The sequence below is a fragment of the Notolepis coatsorum genome (genome assembly GCF_963971535.1).
Source record: "Notolepis coatsorum genome assembly, chromosome: 1".
NCBI lineage: Eukaryota > Metazoa > Chordata > Actinopteri > Aulopiformes > Paralepididae > Notolepis > Notolepis coatsorum.
The window spans coordinates 4019711-4037210 of NC_140165.1; the positions used below are offsets into that span (position 1 = coordinate 4019711).

Below are 17500 nucleotides of genomic sequence, written 5' to 3' on the forward strand. Positions count from 1 at the left end.
TTGTCTCATCTCCTCTCCTCTCCTCTCCTCTCCTCTCCTCTCCTCTCTCCTCTCCTCTCCTCTCCTCTCCTCTCCTCTCCTCTCCTCTCCTCTCCTCTCCTCTCCTCTCCTCTCCTCTCCTCTCCTCTCCTCTCCTCTCCTCTCCCCTCCCTTCCCCTCTCCTCTCCTCTCCTCTCCTCTCCTCTCCTCTCCTCTCCTCTCTCCTCCTCTCCTCTCTCTCAGAATGCGTCGGTGAGACCAGCAGTGCGTAGTGATGCTGGCATGGCGAAGGTGTTTCCTGTATCCTCAGGATCTCAACACAGGTTGAAGGTGTGTAGATGTACGGTGTTCACATGTTAACTGTAGATGTGCGGTGTTCACACGTTAACTGTAGATGTACGTGTTCACACGTTAATAGAGAGCATCCTGACTGGCAACATCACCTCCTGGTTTGGGAATAGCACTGCACAAGACCGAAGCAGACTACAAAGAGTGACACGTTCAGCGGAACGCACAACTGGAGGGGGGCTTCCCACCCTCCAGAACATCTACAACAAGCGGTGCAGGGGTAAGGCTAAGAGAATCATCAAGGACTCCAGCCACCCGAACAACTGCCTCTTTGAACTGCTGCGGTCAGGCAAGCGATACCGGAGTCTCAAGGCGAGCACAGAAAGACTCAGAAGAAGCTTCTATCCCCAGGCCATCAGGCTGCTCAACGAACAATAAACACTATGCAACAACCATCAAATGCACACAGCACACACATCCACACGCACACACTCACTTTAAACAAACAACACACTGCAGCACCCACTCTCCACACTTTAGATCACCTAATCACACTTTATATTTATTGGTAAAGCATTTGCACTACAACTCGTACACCTTACTGTAAATTGTACCTAAATTGTACCTCATGCCATTTCTGCTTTGCACTATATAGCATTGTATATTAGTATATTGCATAGTATATTGTATATTGTATGGTAACTCAGTTACTTCTAGTCTGCATCGAACATTGTACATATGTCTATACTGAACACTGGGACCTATTTTTACTTCTTTTTACATGCTACTTTATTTTATTCATACTTATCTTGTCTAGCACAGTCTCTGGAGCGTAACAGTAAGAAGCATTTTGTATAAAAGTATTCTGTACTTCTGTATGACAACTATTAAAGAAACTTGAAACTTGAAACTGTAGATGTACGGTGTTAACTGTAGATGTACGGTGTTAACTGTAGATGTACGGTGTTCACACGTTAACTGTGCGCTGCATGCTGTGCTCTAGGGATGTGCATGACTGACCAAAATCAGAAATAATAAATAAAAATAAAAATAAATTATAAAAAAAAAGAAAAACACGAAATTGTCTATCAGTTTAAATTCAGTTAAAATGTTCAGTTTCAGTTCAATTCAGTTATTCTTTTTAATAGAATGGATCATTAAAATCAAAGGGTATTGCACATAAATAGGCACTTCAGATAATCCTTCAGAACGCTGACCGACAATAAATCAAAGTGACACCATTCACCATCGTAGCCCATAATAGCAGCATTGCATTGGCCCATCAACCGGTTTTAATAAATTAATTATTAAAACATTTATAATAATAAATTATAAAAATAATTATATATTTTCTTTTTTTTACTCTGACATGAAAATCGAATGTGGAGACTGCCACGACTATTCGAAAGTTAGAAAATTCTAACTCATCCAGTTTCAGTTTCAGTTCATTTAAAAAAGGACAGTACACAGGGCGGCTGGGTGGCGCAGCGGACTAAGTGCTCGTCACCAACGCGAGAGACACTGGTATCGAATCCAGCTGTGGTGCCTCCGGCTTGGCCGGCCGTCATACTGACACAATTGGCAGAGTCAGCGGGAGGGAAGCCGGTGGGTGGTAATCTGGTCGTTGTAAACGGCGACTCCTACAGGTCGGTAAGGGCACCTGCACAGCGAGGAAGGGAGATGGCGAGGGTAGTGTGAGCTTCCCACACGTTACACCTCGCCAATGAGAGTCCGCGCTGGCAGGTGAAAAGAAGTGGCTGGCTGACTCTGCATGTATCGGAGGGGACACGCGATCGTATCTATCAACCCTCCCTAGACCGACCAGTGGGGGGTACATGCGAGCAACGACCAGGAAGGGGAGGGGGGAATTGGCACGACTAAATTGGGATGGGAGAAAAAACACAGAAAAACAGGAGGAGAAAAACAGGATAAAAATATATGTAAATAAATAAAGGACGGTACACATTAATAAACATTTCTGTAAATGTGTCAGTTTTATTTTATTAATTCGCAACTGTAGTCCTTTTGGCAAGATGTTTATAAAACCGACCATACACCTAGAACGGAAGCATTCAAAAAAAGTAAAACACAGTATTTACAACACAATCCAACATAATAGTAAAAGCGATAATAAAATACACAATGAACTGATTAAAAGTGATCACATGTTTGATGGGTTAATAACCAGTTTTGTAAAGGTGTGGTAGGTAAGCACAGTGTCTTATTTCAGTCGGTAGGATGTTCCAGAACTGAGTGGCTCTGACTGCAAATCATCCCTACTGTACAGTTAGAGTTAGAGCCCTGGACGTGGTAACAGTGCCCTCCAGTCTGGAGCTGTTCTGTAGTCTACCCTCCACTCTGTCTCCATGGTAACGGTTGTTGTTGTCGTCGCTCCCAGGAGGGCGACACCCCCGGGGCGTACGGCGAATGGGTCCCGGTCGAGAAGTCGTCAGAGAAGTCCAGAGCTGCGGCCGCGGCAGCCGCTGGCAACAAGACCCCGGCGACCATTCCCGGAGTGGCAACGGGAGCCACGCCGTCGTCCGACGAGACGCCCTCAGCGACGGGGTTGCCGGCGGTTACGGGGGAGCAGCCAGCGGTGGTGTCGGCCAATGACAGTGTGTTCCCTGAACCCTCGCCAAATCTACAGGTAGGAGGTGTGCCAGTCTTGTGTGTGTGTGTGTGCCAGTCTTAGGTGTGTGTGTGTGCCAGTCTTAAATGTGTGTGTGTGTGCCAGTCTTAGGTGTGTGTGTGTGTACCAGTCTTAGGTGTGTGTGTGTGTGTACCAGTCTTAGGTGTGTGTGTGTGAGTACCAGTCTTATATCTACCTCTCTCACTCCCTCCCTCTCTGTCTCTCTGTGTCCCTCCGTCTCTCTCTCCTTCTCTCCCTTGCTCTCTCTCTGTCTCTCTCTGTCTCTCTCTCTCTCTCTCTCTCTCTCTCTCTCTCTCTCTGTCTCTCTCTCTCTCTCTCTCTCTCTCTCTCTCTCTCTCTCTCTCTCTCTCTCCCTGTGTGTGCCAGTCTTAGGTGTGTGTGTGCTCTAGGGCTGACCCCTATTAGTCGATTAGTCGACTAATCGGTCGAAAGGAGCCATAGTCGACTGGCCAACCTCTTAGTCGAATATATATAAAAACATATATATCTATTTATAATTTTATTTTATTTAATTTTTTGTATCATTCTTTCCAAAAGAAAAGAGACCTAGAAGCGTGGCTAACGCTAATGGCACGCATACCAGAGGCTAACTGCCTACGAAAATAGGCACAGAGGCACTGAAAGAGGATTTCACCCATCTAATGAACACACTAGACTAGACAAATATCAAGATGTATCCATCAGGGGACCAATTGAATGCTTTTGCAGAGAACAAGAAGCCTTCAGTCGACTCCTTCAGACATTAAGCACCGCCCACAGCCCAAATTGAATGATACAAAAAAAAATTATATATATATTTTTTATAGACTGACGGCAAATTATGGCCAATCATAGTCGACCATCCAAATCCTTAGTCGGGGACAGCCCTATAATATACTATAAGGGACTGTAAGAGGGATGGTTCAGGTTGTTTTCGACACACGACGCTTCTCATATCGCATACATATATTTATCCTTACCGTATATCCGTCTGTAAATACCTGCATATAATCATTTTTACATATCTGTAGATACTATATCAATATATGTACATATCCTACTCTTACTAGTTACACTGCTGGCCAGTATAACTTACTACCATAGTGTCTTTATACCTGTATAACTGTACATATTACTACTGCAACTCACACATACATTATGATTAGCACTATAACTCGGTAGTACTTATTTATATATGTTATACCCAGTTTAATCACCTGTACATCGTATATCGCTGTTGCACTTCACTGTTACATTTGCACTCTGGTTGGATGTCAAACTTATTTTCTTTGTACTTGTGCTGTATGATAATACATTTCAATCGCATCTAATCTTCTCTATCTCCCCCCCACACACATACACTGTACTACTCTCTCTCTCTCTCTCTCTCTCTCTCTCTCTCTCTCTCTCTCTCTCTCTCTCTCTCTCTCTCTCTCTCTCTCTCTCTCTCTCTCTGTCTCTCTCTCTCTCTCTCTCTCTCTGTCTCTCTCTCTCTCTCTCTCTCTCTCTCTCTCTCTCGCGCTCTCTCTCTCTCTCTAGCCGGTAGATATCACTCAGGCCGTGACAGAGAGGATCAAAGCTCAGAGGCGATTGGCTGAGAACCCCTATGATGTCAGCGCCATCTGCATGCTGAGCCATGCCCAGGAGCAGGTAGACACACAATACACACACAATGCACACACGATACACACACAATACACACACAATACACACACGATACACACACAATACACACACAATACACACACAATACACACACAATACACACACAATACACACACATTACACACACAATACACACACATTACACACACAATACACACACAATACACACACAATACACACACAATACACACACAATACACACACAATGCACACACAATACACACACAATGCACACACAATGCACACACAATACACACACAATGCACACACAATACACACACAATACACACACAATACACACACAACTCTCACCGGGGAGGTGTAACGCGTGGGAGGATCACACTACCCTCCCCCAGTTCCCTCCCTCGCTGTGCAGGCGCCCCGACCGACCTGTAGGAGTCGCTGTTTTACAACGACCAGGACCCACCCCACCGGCTTTCCACCCGCTGACACTGCCAATTGTGTCAGCACGGACGACCGACCGACCAAGCCGGAGGTACCGCTGGCAGTTGGATTCGATCCCACTGTCTCTGCGGTGGTAGACAGATGCTTAGTCCGCTGCGCTACCCGGCCGCCCGCTCCACCGGGAAGTCTCTTGATTTCTCCTTGTCCTATTCTAACAATACACACACACACAATACAACGTGCCTGGGCCCATTCCAACACTATATTCCTGGTCTCTTCCCCACTGTGTGTCTCTAGGTTGACGCCTGGGCCAATTCCAACCTGCCCATTCCCGGTCTCTTCACCGGTACCACGGGAGCTCAGGTTCTCTCCTCTGAGGAGCTCTCCACCGGTGGGCCTCAGGCCTGGCTGAAGAAGGTACACCTCACACACGCACACACACACACACACGCACGCACGCACGCACACACGCAGACACACACACACTATCTTCTCTACATGGTCTAGTTGTACTGTATGTCCAGAGCCCTGTAACTGTAGAGCTGTGGTGGTGGAGACAGAGCTCTCTCCAAAACACTACACAACCTTAGCTAACTGACAGTGGAGACAGAGCTCTCTCCAAAACACTACACAACCTTAGCTAACTGATAGTGGAGACAGAGCTCTCTCCAAAACACTACACAACCTTAGCTAACTGATAGTGGAGACAGAGCTCTCTCCAAAACACTACACAACCTTAGCTAACTGACAGTGGAGACAGAGCTCTCTCCAAAACACTACACAACCTTAGCTAACTGATAGTGGAGACAGAGCTCTCTCCAAAACACTACACAACCGTAGCTAACTGACAGTGGAGACAGAGCTCTCTCCAAAACACTACACAACCTTAGCTAACTGATAGTGGAGACAGAGCTCTCTCCAAAACACTACACAACCTTAGCTAACTGACAGTGGAGACAGAGCTCTCTTCAAAACACTACACAACCGTAGCTAACTGACAGTGGAGACAGAGCTCTCTTCAAAACACTACACAACCTTAGCTAACTGATAGTGGAGACAGAGCTCTCTTCAAAACACTACACAACCTTAGCTAACTGATAGTGGAGATAGAGCTCTCTTCAAAACACTACACAACCTTAGCTAACTGATAGTGGAGACAGAGCTCTCTTCAAAACACTACACAACCTTAGCTAACTGACAGTGGATATGGAGCTCTCTTCAAAACACTACACGACCTTAGCTAACTGACAGTGGAGACAGATCTCTCTCCAAAACACTACACAACCTTAGCTAACTGATGGTCATCCAATCAGCTAACTGACTAGGACACTATTCATCCAATCAGCTAACTGACTAGGACACTATTCATCCAATCAGCCAACTGACTACGACGTTATTCATCCAATCACCTAATTGACTAGGTCATTATTTATCCAATCACCTAATTGACTAGGAAATTGGTCATCCAATCAGCTAATCGACTAGGAAATGTTTCATCCAATCAGCTAATCGACTAGGAAATGATAAATCCAATCAGCTAATTGACTAGGAAATGATAAATCCAATCAGCTAATCGACTAGGAAATGATAAATCCAATCAGCTAATTGACTAGAACATTGGTCATCCAATCAGCTAATTGACTAGGAAATCATTAAGCAAATCAGCTAATTGAATAGGACAGCTAATAGAGACCTTTACGGGATGTTTAGAAATGGCCATTTGTCCTCCATGTTGGAAGAAACAACGGTTGCTATGTGTTGATATCAGAAATGATATCGACAGAAATGTTAACATATGTTCCATTAAATTGTTGTCTTATTACTGGATCTTGTAAACGAGTCACAGTGGAACACAGTGGAAACGAGTCACAGTGGTTACCATTGGTTACAGGCAGCCATGTTGGAAGATAGAGAACTACACAAACATTCCATTCAAAGATTTTATTTGTTTTATCCTCTTATCAAGCGGGTAGAAAAGTGGCAATTTTTTTACTTGAACTTGAGGACTGCATACTTTTTTTGCAATCCAAAACAACATTATTACTTTATACTTATAGCACATGCATGAGCCTGGTCTCTTTTGAAAGATGACATTCTGATGTTTCTGATTCACTTTTATGCGGTGGACGTCGTTGCAATGTATTGGGGCGAAACTGAGTATTTTAGGGTGATATTTAGTACATTGGAAACAAGGCTGGCTAGGATAATTAGCTTGCACGCCGCTATTTTATAGTTTACGTGCCGAGTGGGTGTGTGGCGTGAATTCTGAGGCCACGGTTAGAGTAGTGTGGGGTAATGCGGTGGACGTCGTTGCAATGTATTGGGGCGAAACAGAGTATTTTAGGGTGATATTTAGTACATTGGAAACAAGGCTGGCTAGGATAATTAGCTTGCACGCCGCTATTTTATAGTTTACGTGCCGAGTGGGTGTGTGGCGTGAATTCTGAGGCCACGGTTAGAGTAGTGTGGGGTATGCGGTGGACGTCGTTGCAATGTATTGGGGCGAAACGGAGTATTTTAGGGTGATATTTAGTACATTGTCATGGGATACACCGCTTGCTCTGGCTAACGTGCGCGGACTGATGACGACATCAACTCGAGACATTCGCAGCAGCAAAACAAGTCTATTAATAGCCCGTCCATCGGCGCCGGTCATAAGAAGTTAATTAAACTTGACAGAAATTATATCGACGATAATTATCGATATCGAGTTATATGAAAATAATTTTATCGCGATAACGTTTTTGGCCATATCGCCAAGCCCTACGACAGGCAACAAATAAGCTTTCAATAAAGCATTACATCACGCGCAGGAGTGGGTTGTGAGAATTAGACCATGCCTAGGGGTGGTCATTAGGCCCGAGGCGCAGTAGTACTGACACAGTAAAGGTAGTACTGACGCAGTAAAGGTAGTACTGACGCAGTAAAGGTAGTACTGACACAGTAAAGGTAGTACTGACACAGTAAAGGTAGTATTGACACAGTAAAGCTAGTACTGACACAGTAAAGGTAGTATTGACACAGTAAAGCTAGTACTGACACAGTAAAGGTCGTACTGACACAGTAAAGGTAGTATTGATTGATACAGTAAAGCTAGTACTGACACAGTAAAGGTAGTATTGATTGATACAGTAAAGGTACTGACACAGTAAAGGTCGTACTGAGTCCACAGTAAAGGTAGTATTGATACAGTAAAGGTACTGACACAGTAAAGGTAGTACTGACACAGTAAAGGTAGTATTGATACAGTAAAGGTACTGACACAGTAAAGGTAGTACTGACACAGTAAAGGTAGTACTGACACAGTAAAGGTAGTATTGATACAGTAAAGGTACTGACACAGTAAAGGTAGTACTGACACAGTAAAGGTAGTACTGACGCAGTAAAGGTAGTACTGACACAGTAAAGGTTGTACTGATGCAGTAAAGGTAGTATTGATACAGTAAAGGTTGTACTGACACAGTAAAGGTAGTACTGACACAGTAAAGGTCGTACTGACGCAGTAAAGGTAGTATTGATACAGTAAAGGTAGTATTGATACAGTAAAGGTAGTACTGACACAGTAAAGGTAGTACTGACGCAGTAAAGGTAGTATTGATACAGTAAAGGTAGTACTGACGCAGTAAAGGTAGTACTGACGCAGTAAAGGTAGTACTGAGTCCACAGTAAAGGTAGTACTGACGCAGTAAAGGTAGTACTGACGCAGTAAAGGTAGTATTGAACTTTAGTGTCATAAACTACCGACCCCAAAGCTGTGTGTGTGCGTGCGTGTGTGTGTGTGTGTGCGTGCGTGTTGTTACTAGTAGTAGTGTGTATAGTATAGAGGTTTGCCAAATGACGTAGATTGGAATGTGGGACTTGGACCAGCGACTAATCTGGATCATATTTTTAGACGCGAGGCACCTCACGGATCCCTCTAATGTTCCTCGGTCTCAACGCTGTGTGACAACCAGTCCATTTAACCCTTTCACTACCAAACGGTTAACCCTTTCACTGTGACAATACAGGAGGTTAACCCTTTCACTGCCATACGACAAAGGGTTAGCCCTTTCACAACCACACTACAGAAGGTTAACCCGTTCACTACCACACTACAGAAGGTTAAACCTTTCACTACCCTACAGAAGGTTAACCTTTCACTACCACACTACAGAAGGTTAACCCTTTCACTACCACACTACAGACGGTTAACCTTTCACTACCACACTACAGAAGGTTAACCTTTCACTACCACACTACAGAAGGTTAACCTTTCACTACCACACTACAGAAGGTTAAACCTTTCACTACCACACTACAGACGGTTAACCCTTTCACTACCACACTACAGAAGGTTAAACCTTTCACTACCACACTACAGAAGGTTAACCTTTCACTACCACACTACAGAAGGTTAATCCTTTCACTACCACTACAGAAGGTTAACCTTTCACTACCACACTACAGAAGGTTAATCCTTTCACTACCACACTACAGACGGTTAACCGTGAATCTTCAACAAAATATATCATTGTCAGACTGGTCGTGATACCTTGGTATGATTTACAGTAAACAAATGAGACCCCTGCTGAAACAACCGGTAGCCTAGTTCTCATGATAAGACCCAATTTCCCTGTAAAAACCTGCTTTCTGCCGGTCTTGGTGTTGGTTCCCACCCCACACCACGGGGAGTGTTGACGAGAGGAGAGGGTGTTGGTTCCCACCCCACCCCACCCCACGGGGAGTGTTGACGAGAGGAGAGGGTGTTGGTTCCCACCCCACCCCACCCCACGGGGAGTGTTGACGAGAGGAGAGGGTGTTGGTTCCCACCCCACACCACACCACGGGGAGTGTTGACGAGAGGAGAGGGTGTTGGTTCCCACCCCACCCCACACCACGGGGAGTGTTGACGAGCGGAGAGGGTGTTGGTTCCCACACCACCCCACACCACAGCCCCTGATGACCCGTGAAAGAGGAGTTATTTTTGTCAATGAAGGAGGTTTTGTTTTTTTGAAAGGCTTCCTTTGAGCTGTAATGCTTTCAACAGAACTCCTATCAATACAAAAATAAATTCAATATCAATAAAAAATTAATACAATATCAATACAAAATAAATACAATGTCAACACAAAATAAATACAAAATCGACACAAAATAAATACAAAATAAATACAAAATAAATACAAAATAAATACAAAATAAACACAAAATAAACACACAATAAACACAAATATCAATACTAAATAAACACAAATATCAATACAAAATTGAGGATATTGATGATCTGGTCGTTCTCAACTGTGTGTTTCTGCAGTAATGGATCTTGAATTTACAATCATATATATATTGTTTGATCCACTTTTTCTCCTCCTGTTTTTCTTGTATTTTCCACCCATCCCAATTTTAGTCGTTATGCCAATTCCCCCCTCCCCTTCCTGGTCGTTGCACACATTTGCCCCCCACTGGCCGGTCTAGGGAGCCCTGAAGTCTATCACATGCTTCCTGCGATACATAGGAGACAGCCAGCAGCCTCTTTTCACCTGGCAGCGAAGACTCTCATTGGTGAAGTGTAACGCGTGGGAGGGCACACTACCTTAGGGACTTATAGGAACCCAAGGAGTACAACCTACACTACCTTAGGCTTACTGCACCTTATGTGGATACTGTGATACTGTGAATAATGTATATTTCAGTGGATACCGTGATACTGTGAATAATGTAGACTCAGTAGATAGTAAATTATAACACTACCTTATGCATACTGCACCTTATGTGACACTGTGAATAATGTGAATATTTCTTCAGCTAGTCAGATAGTAATTATATTGACCATATTGATCAAATTGTTTACACTGCCTGTGTTGTTTTTTACTACCTGTACACTGTGTTGTTTTACTACCTGTACCCCCCCCCCTCCCCCCCATGCTGCTATGATGCCTGAATTTCCCCAAGGGGATCAATAAAGGAATATCTTACCTCACCCAGATCCCTTCCTCGCTGTGCAGGCGCCCTGACCGACCTGTAGGAGTCGCTGTTTACAACAACCAGAACACCACCCCACCGGCTTCCCTCCCGCTGACACCGCCAATTGTGTCAGTATGACGACCGGCCCAAGCCGGAGGCACCGTTGACGAGCTGGATTCGATACCAGTGCCTCTGCGGTGGTAGACAGACGCTTAATCCGCTGCGCTACCCGGCCGCCCAATTCACAATCATATATTGATGTGAAAATCCTCCTCCTGGTGGTGACTTTTGAATCGAAGCTTGTGAACATTTCAGTTGTCAACTAGGAGTCACGTTCTCTCACTAAAACACCAGAATCTGTGAGGCCAAGGCTGGTCATCTCAACGTGCCAGGTCTGGTCTCATCACTGCTCTCAGTGCGTATGAATCCCTCACTCTCTGACCTCTGACCTGCCTTGTGACCCCTCTGACCCCTCTGACCTGCCTTGTGACCCCTCTGACCCCTCTGACCTCTCCGGTCCAGAGCTGACTCTAGAACCTCCTCCCCTCTGACCCCTCTGACCTCTCTGACCTCTCCGGTCCAGAGCTGACTCTAGAACCTGCTCCCCTCTGACCTCTCTGACCTCTCCGGTCCAGAGCTGACTCTAGAACCTGCTCCCCTCTGACCTCTCTGACCTCTCCGGTCCAGAGCTGACTCTAGAACCTCCTCCCCTCTGACCCCTCTGACCTCTCCGGTCCAGAGCTGACTCTAGAACCTCCTCCCCTCTGACCCCTCTGACCTCTCCGGTCCAGAGCTGACTCTAGAACCTCCTCCCCTCTGACCCCTCTGACCTCTCCGGTCCAGAGCTGACTCTAGAACCTGCTCCTCTCTGACCTCTCCGGTCCAGAGCTGACTCTAGAACCTCCTCCCCTCTGACCCCTCTGACCTCTCCGGTCCAGAGCTGACTCTAGAACCTGCTCCTCTCTGACCCCTCTGACCTCTCCGGTCCAGAGCTGACTCTAGAACCTCCTCCCCTCTGACCCCTCTGACCTCTCCGGTCCAGAGCTGACTCTAGAACCTGCTCCTCTCTGACCTCTCCGGTCCAGAGCTGACTCTAGAACCTGCTCCTCTCTGACCCCTCTGACCTCTCCGGTCCAGAGCTGACTCTAGAACCTGCTCCTCTCTGACCCCTCTGACCTCTCCGGTCCAGAGCTGACTCTAGAACCTGCTCCTCTCTGACCCCTCTGACCTCTCCGGTCCAGAGCTGACTCTAGAACCTCCTCCTCTCTGACCCCTCTGACCTCTCAGGTCCAGAGCTGACTCTAGAACCTGCTCCCCTCTGACCTCTGACCTCTCAGGTCCGGGGCTGACTCTAGAACCTCCTCCTCTCTGACCCCTCTGACCTCTCAGGTCCAGAGCTGACTCTAGAACCTGCTCCCCTCTGACCTCTGACCTCTCAGGTCCGGGGCTGACTCTAGAACCTCCTCCTCTCTGACCCCTCTGACCTCTCAGGTCCAGAGCTGACTCTAGAACCTGCTCCCCTCTGACCTCTGACCTCTCCGGTCCAGAGCTGACTCTAGAACCTCCTCCCCTCTGACCTCTCCGGTCCGGGGCTGACTCTAGAACCTGCTCCCCTCTGACCCCTCTGACCTCTGACCTCTCAGGTCCGGGGCTGACTCTAGAACCTGCTCCCCTCTGACCCCTCTGACCTCTGACCTCTCAGGTCCGGGGCTGACATGTGGCAGCACGTCGACAGAGCCGTCACATTAGGGGCCGCGCCGCTGACATGCCTTCCGTGCGCCAGCTGTCGTCTTGTGACACATGAGACCGGAGGACAGACATGTATGTGTGTCGGTTGGCATGACACGGCACGCAGATACATGCTAACACACTACACGGCTTACTGTAGCCAGGACGACAGGCCTCTTGTTTGTGTGTGTGCGTGTGTGTGTGTGTGTGCGTGCGTGTGTGTGTGTGTGTGTGTGTGTGTGTGAGTACATGTATGTAATGTTACTATGTTCCCATACCGATAGCAAACAAACAGCGGTGGCCTAGAGGTTAAGAGAATCGGGCATGTGACCAGAAGGTCGTCGGTTTGATCCCCCAGACCCGGCGGGAACTCTCTCCCCTCCCTCGATACCAACCGCTGAAGTGTCCTTGAGCAAGGCACCTAGCCCTAACTGCTACTGTGGAGCTGCTCAGTGGTCAACGGTGTCAGACTGTGGTTGTACTGTGCAGCTCCTAGTGGTCAACAGTGTCAGACTGTGGTTGTACTGGGCAGCTCCTAGTGGTCAACAGTGTCAGACTGTGGTTGTACTGTGCAGCTCCTAGTGGTCAACAGTGTCAGACTGTGGTTGTACTGGGCAGCTCCTAGTGGTCAACGGTGTCAGACTGTGGTTGTACTGTGCAGCTCCTAGTGGTCAACAGTGTCAGACTGTGGTTGTACTGGGCAGCTCCTAGTGGTCAACGGTGTCAGACTGTGGTTGTACTGGACGCCTATTGCTTATTAACAGCGGAGCAGTGCTGCCGTTGCTTCCGCGTTTTCCCTGATTGGCTGCGACACGCCCCGCGGCAGGCGCGGCAACCGCAGAGCGGAGCGGCAGAGCTTGCGGCATTATGTAACCGCCCTAATCCGCCATGATTTTCATTCGAAGCTCAGCTCACCTGGCAGCGCAGCGGTCCTGCGGTCCGTTGTTGACAAGTTCGAATCCCATCAATTTTTTTTTAACGTGTATTCTTTCGCCGGTTAAGGTTAGGCATGGTTAAGGTTAAGGTTAAGGTTAGGCATTGTTTCGGAGTTGGTTAAGGTTAGAACGGTTAAGTTTAGGCGCTGTTAAGGAGCTGGTTAAGGTTAGAGTTTGTCTTAGAGAATGGCAATATTCTTTCTATGGTTAAGGTTAAGGTTAGGCATGGTTAAGGTTAAGGTTAGGCATTGTTTCGGAGTTGGTTAAGGTTAGAACGGTTAAGTTTAGGCGCTGTTAAGGAGCTGGTTAAGGTTAGAGTTTGTCTTAGAGAATGGCAATATTCTTTCTATGGTTAAGGTTAAGGTTAGGCATGGTTAAGGTTAAGGTTAGGCATTGTTTCGGAGTTGGTTAAGGTTAGAACGGTTAAGTTTAGGCTCTGTTAAGGAGCTGGTTAAGGTTAGCGTTTGTCTTAGAGAATGGCAATAGACAGCCTATTTCCGCATTGCCGCTCTCTCGCGCTGCCGCGGTCACATGGTCAAATTGTCACATTCTTGCACTCCTCCGCTGTTAAAAAGCAACACGCGTACTGGGCAGCTCCTAGTGGTCAACGGTGTCAGACTGTGGTTGTTCTGGGCAGCTCCTAGTGGTCAACAGTGTCAGACTGTGGTTGTACTGGGCAGCTCCTAGTGGTCAACAGTGTCAGACTGTGGTTGTACTGGGCAGCTCCTAGTGGTCAACAGTGTCAGACTGTGGTTGTACTGGGCAGCTCCTAGTGGTCAACAGTGTCAGACTGTGGTTGTACTGGGCAGCTCCTAGTGGTCAACAGTGTCAGACTGTGGTGGTACTGGGCAGCTCCTAGTGGTCAACAGTGTCAGACTGTGGTTGTACTGGGCAGCTCCTAGTGGTCAACAGTGTCAGACTGTGGTTGTACTGGGCAGCTCCTAGTGGTCAACAGTGTCGGACTGTGGTCGTACTGGGCAGCTCCTAGTGGTCAACGGTGTCAGACTGTGGTTGTACTGGGCAGCTCCTAGTGGTCAATCGGTCTTTGAGGGAACTCGAAATCTCCATCTGAAATCCCACAAAGTGCAAGATGTTGCAGGAATAAATCAAATCAAATTTTATTTGTAAGGCCCGACAACACACGTTAATGTCCCCATGGGACCGACACGTCTTCTTTAAACAAGTCAAGAAGAAACATAACAATAAGTCAAGAACAAAAGAAGAACACCATAAGGTCCAACAAATTTAAAATAAATGTGTACGTTATATTAACGTTTTCTAAACATTCTTGAAACGTTCTCTAATCATTCTCTAAACATTCTTTAACATTCTCCAAACGTTCTCTAAACATTCTCTAAACATTCTTTAACATTCTCCAAACGTTCTCTAAACATTCTCTAACAGTGCTCTAAGCGTTTTCTAAAGGTTCTCTAAACATTCTCTAACGGTTCTCTAAGCGTTCTCTAAACATTCTCTAGATGCACATCTCACATTCCTAACACACTCCTCTCAGTGGATGTGCCAGTTGAAAGAGAGGTTTAAATTAAGATTTCATCTCAGTCTGGATGCAGAGGAGAGATTTACAAATGAAGGATTACAGGGATATAGTCCAGATTTGGGTTAGAATGCTAGTTTGGGTTTTGGTTAAAGGGATAGTCCATTTTGGTAAAAATGCTAGTATCTACTGGTCTGGTTCAAACCAGTCTGGTCTGGTTTGAACTAGTCTGGTTTAGTTCAAACTAGTCTGGTCTGGTTTAACTAGTGTGGTCTAGTTCAAACTAGTCTGGTCTGGTTTAAACTAGCGTGGTCTGGTTTGAACGAGTCTGGTCTGGTTTAGACTAGTCTGGTCTGAGCTAGTATCTGCCGGTCTTGTTTAAACTAGTTTGCTCTGGTTTAAATGGTCCAACTTCTCAAGATTTCAAACGGAGAAGTCTGTCTGTTTACTAGACGCTGCCGCGATGAATCCAATGCGACTTGGGGTGAAAATAACATCCTAGTCAAGATGTCAGCCCTCAGAAAACAGACAGACTCTCTGTTGAAAGCTTGAGAAGGTGGATCATTTCAGCAACTGTGGGGGAGATGTTTAGGTGAGTAAAGTGAAATTATATGACATGCAGTCGCCCAGCAGATCTACACATATTTTCAGTCTTATGTTCATTTGTAAATAGGAACCAGCTAGGTTTAGACTAGTCTGGTCTAGTTTAGACTAGTCTGGTCTGGTTTAGACTAGTCTGGTCTAGTTTAGACTAGTCTGGTCTGGTTTAAACTAGTCTGGTCTAGTTTAGACTAGTCTGGTCTGGTTTAAACTAGTCCAGTCTGGTTTAGACTAGTCTGGTCCAGGTTAGACTAGTCTGGTCTGGTTTAGACTAGTCTGGTCCAGGTTAGACTAGTCTGGTCTGGTTTAGACTAGTCTAGGCTGAGCTAGTATCTTCTGGTCTGGTCTAGACTAGTCTTATCCCAGTAATTTCTGTTTTCATCTAATTCAATCCGGTTCAATCCGGTTTGAACTGTACTGTACTGGACTGGTCTGGTTTAGGGGGAAGTGGGGGAGGAGGGAAGGTAAGAGGGAGGAAGGGAGGACGGGAGGGAGGTGGTGGTTTGCGGAGGTCACCTGACACGGTGACCCCGTGAACTCTCACCTCTCTGTATGTTAGACTGTTTCAGGGTCAGTCCTTGTTGCCATGGCGACACAGGCCCCCTCTTTGTTGCCGGGTTGACGAAGGGGGCGCAGAGGAGGGGCATAGGTACGTACCAACACACCGCTAATTCACATTCTGATACGTGTGTGTGTGTGTGTGTGTGTGTGTGTGTACTTGTGTAAGAGACATTATAGTATAAGATAAAAAACACCCTCTTATTAAATGGTCTGTGTGTGTGTGTGTGTGTGTGTGTGTGTGTATCATTGTCAGTATTTCTATAACAGTAGTTGTATAGACGACTAGATGCCGCTGCTCATCACTCTCTCTCTCCTTTATCTTCTCTTTCTCTCACTTCACTGCATCAATTATCATCCTCCACTCCTCTCTTCCTTTCTTTTCTATACTTTTTCTTTCCTTTTTCTGTCTTTCCCCTCTCTCTCTCTCCCCTCCCTCTCTCTATCCCCCTCTCTCTCTACCCCCCTCCCTCTCTCTCTACCCCCCCTCTCTCCACCCCCTCCCTCTCTCTCTATATCTCTCTCTGTCTGTCTGTCTCTCCCTCTACCCCCCCCATCTCTGTCTCTCTCCCTCACCCCCGCTCTCTCTCTAACCCCCCCTCTCTCTGTCTGTCTGTCTGTCTCTCTCTCTACCCCCCCCTCTTTCTGTCTCTCCCTCTCTCTCCCCCCTCCCTCTCTCTCTCCCCCCCTCCCTCTCTCTAACCCCCCCTCTCTCTCTCTGTCTCTGTCTCTCTCTCTACCCCCCGCCTCTTTCTGTCTCTCCCTCTCTCTACCCCCCCTCCCTCTCTCTCTACCCCCCCTCCCTCTCTCTCTGCCCCACCGCCCTCTCTCTCTACCCCCCCCTCTCTCTACCCCACCTCCCTCTCTCTACCCCTCTCTTTCTACCCCCCTCTCTCTACCCCTCCCTCTCTCTCTAACCCCCCCCCTCTCTCTCTCTACCCCTCTCTTTCTACCCCCCTCCCTCTCTCTACCCCTTCCTCTCTCTCTAACCCCCCCTCTCTCTCTCTCTCTCTCTTTCTACCCCCCTCCCTCTCTCTACCCCTCCCTCTCTCTCTAACCCCCCCCCCTCTCTCTCTCTGATCTAGGATCAGTTCTTGCGAGCAGCTCCGGTCTCGGGTGGAGTAGGAGAGTTTCTGATGAGGAAGATGGGCTGGCGGTCGGGGGAGGGGCTTGGCAGGAACAGAGAAGGCACCGTCGAGCCAATCGTCATCGACTTCAAGATTGATCGCAAAGGTCAGGGGTCTTTTCCTCCAATGAGATTAAACTCCCTCTCTT

General features: G+C 46.9%; 1 protein-coding gene across 1 annotated transcript in view; it reads left to right on the forward strand.

Moving 5' to 3' along the window:
- LOC311241316 (uncharacterized protein) overlaps positions 1–17500 on the forward strand; it is a gene marked incomplete at its 5' end in the record, with an annotated part of 41209 nt that overhangs the window by 20287 nt on the left and 3422 nt on the right. Inside the window, 5 exons of the mRNA XM_084330096.1 lie at positions 223–309; positions 2666–2914; positions 4436–4546; positions 5264–5383; positions 17311–17458. Coding sequence (XP_084186222.1) covers positions 223–309; positions 2666–2914; positions 4436–4546; positions 5264–5383; positions 17311–17458 — 715 coding nt within the window. The remainder of the gene's footprint in view (positions 1–222; positions 310–2665; positions 2915–4435; positions 4547–5263; positions 5384–17310; positions 17459–17500) is intronic.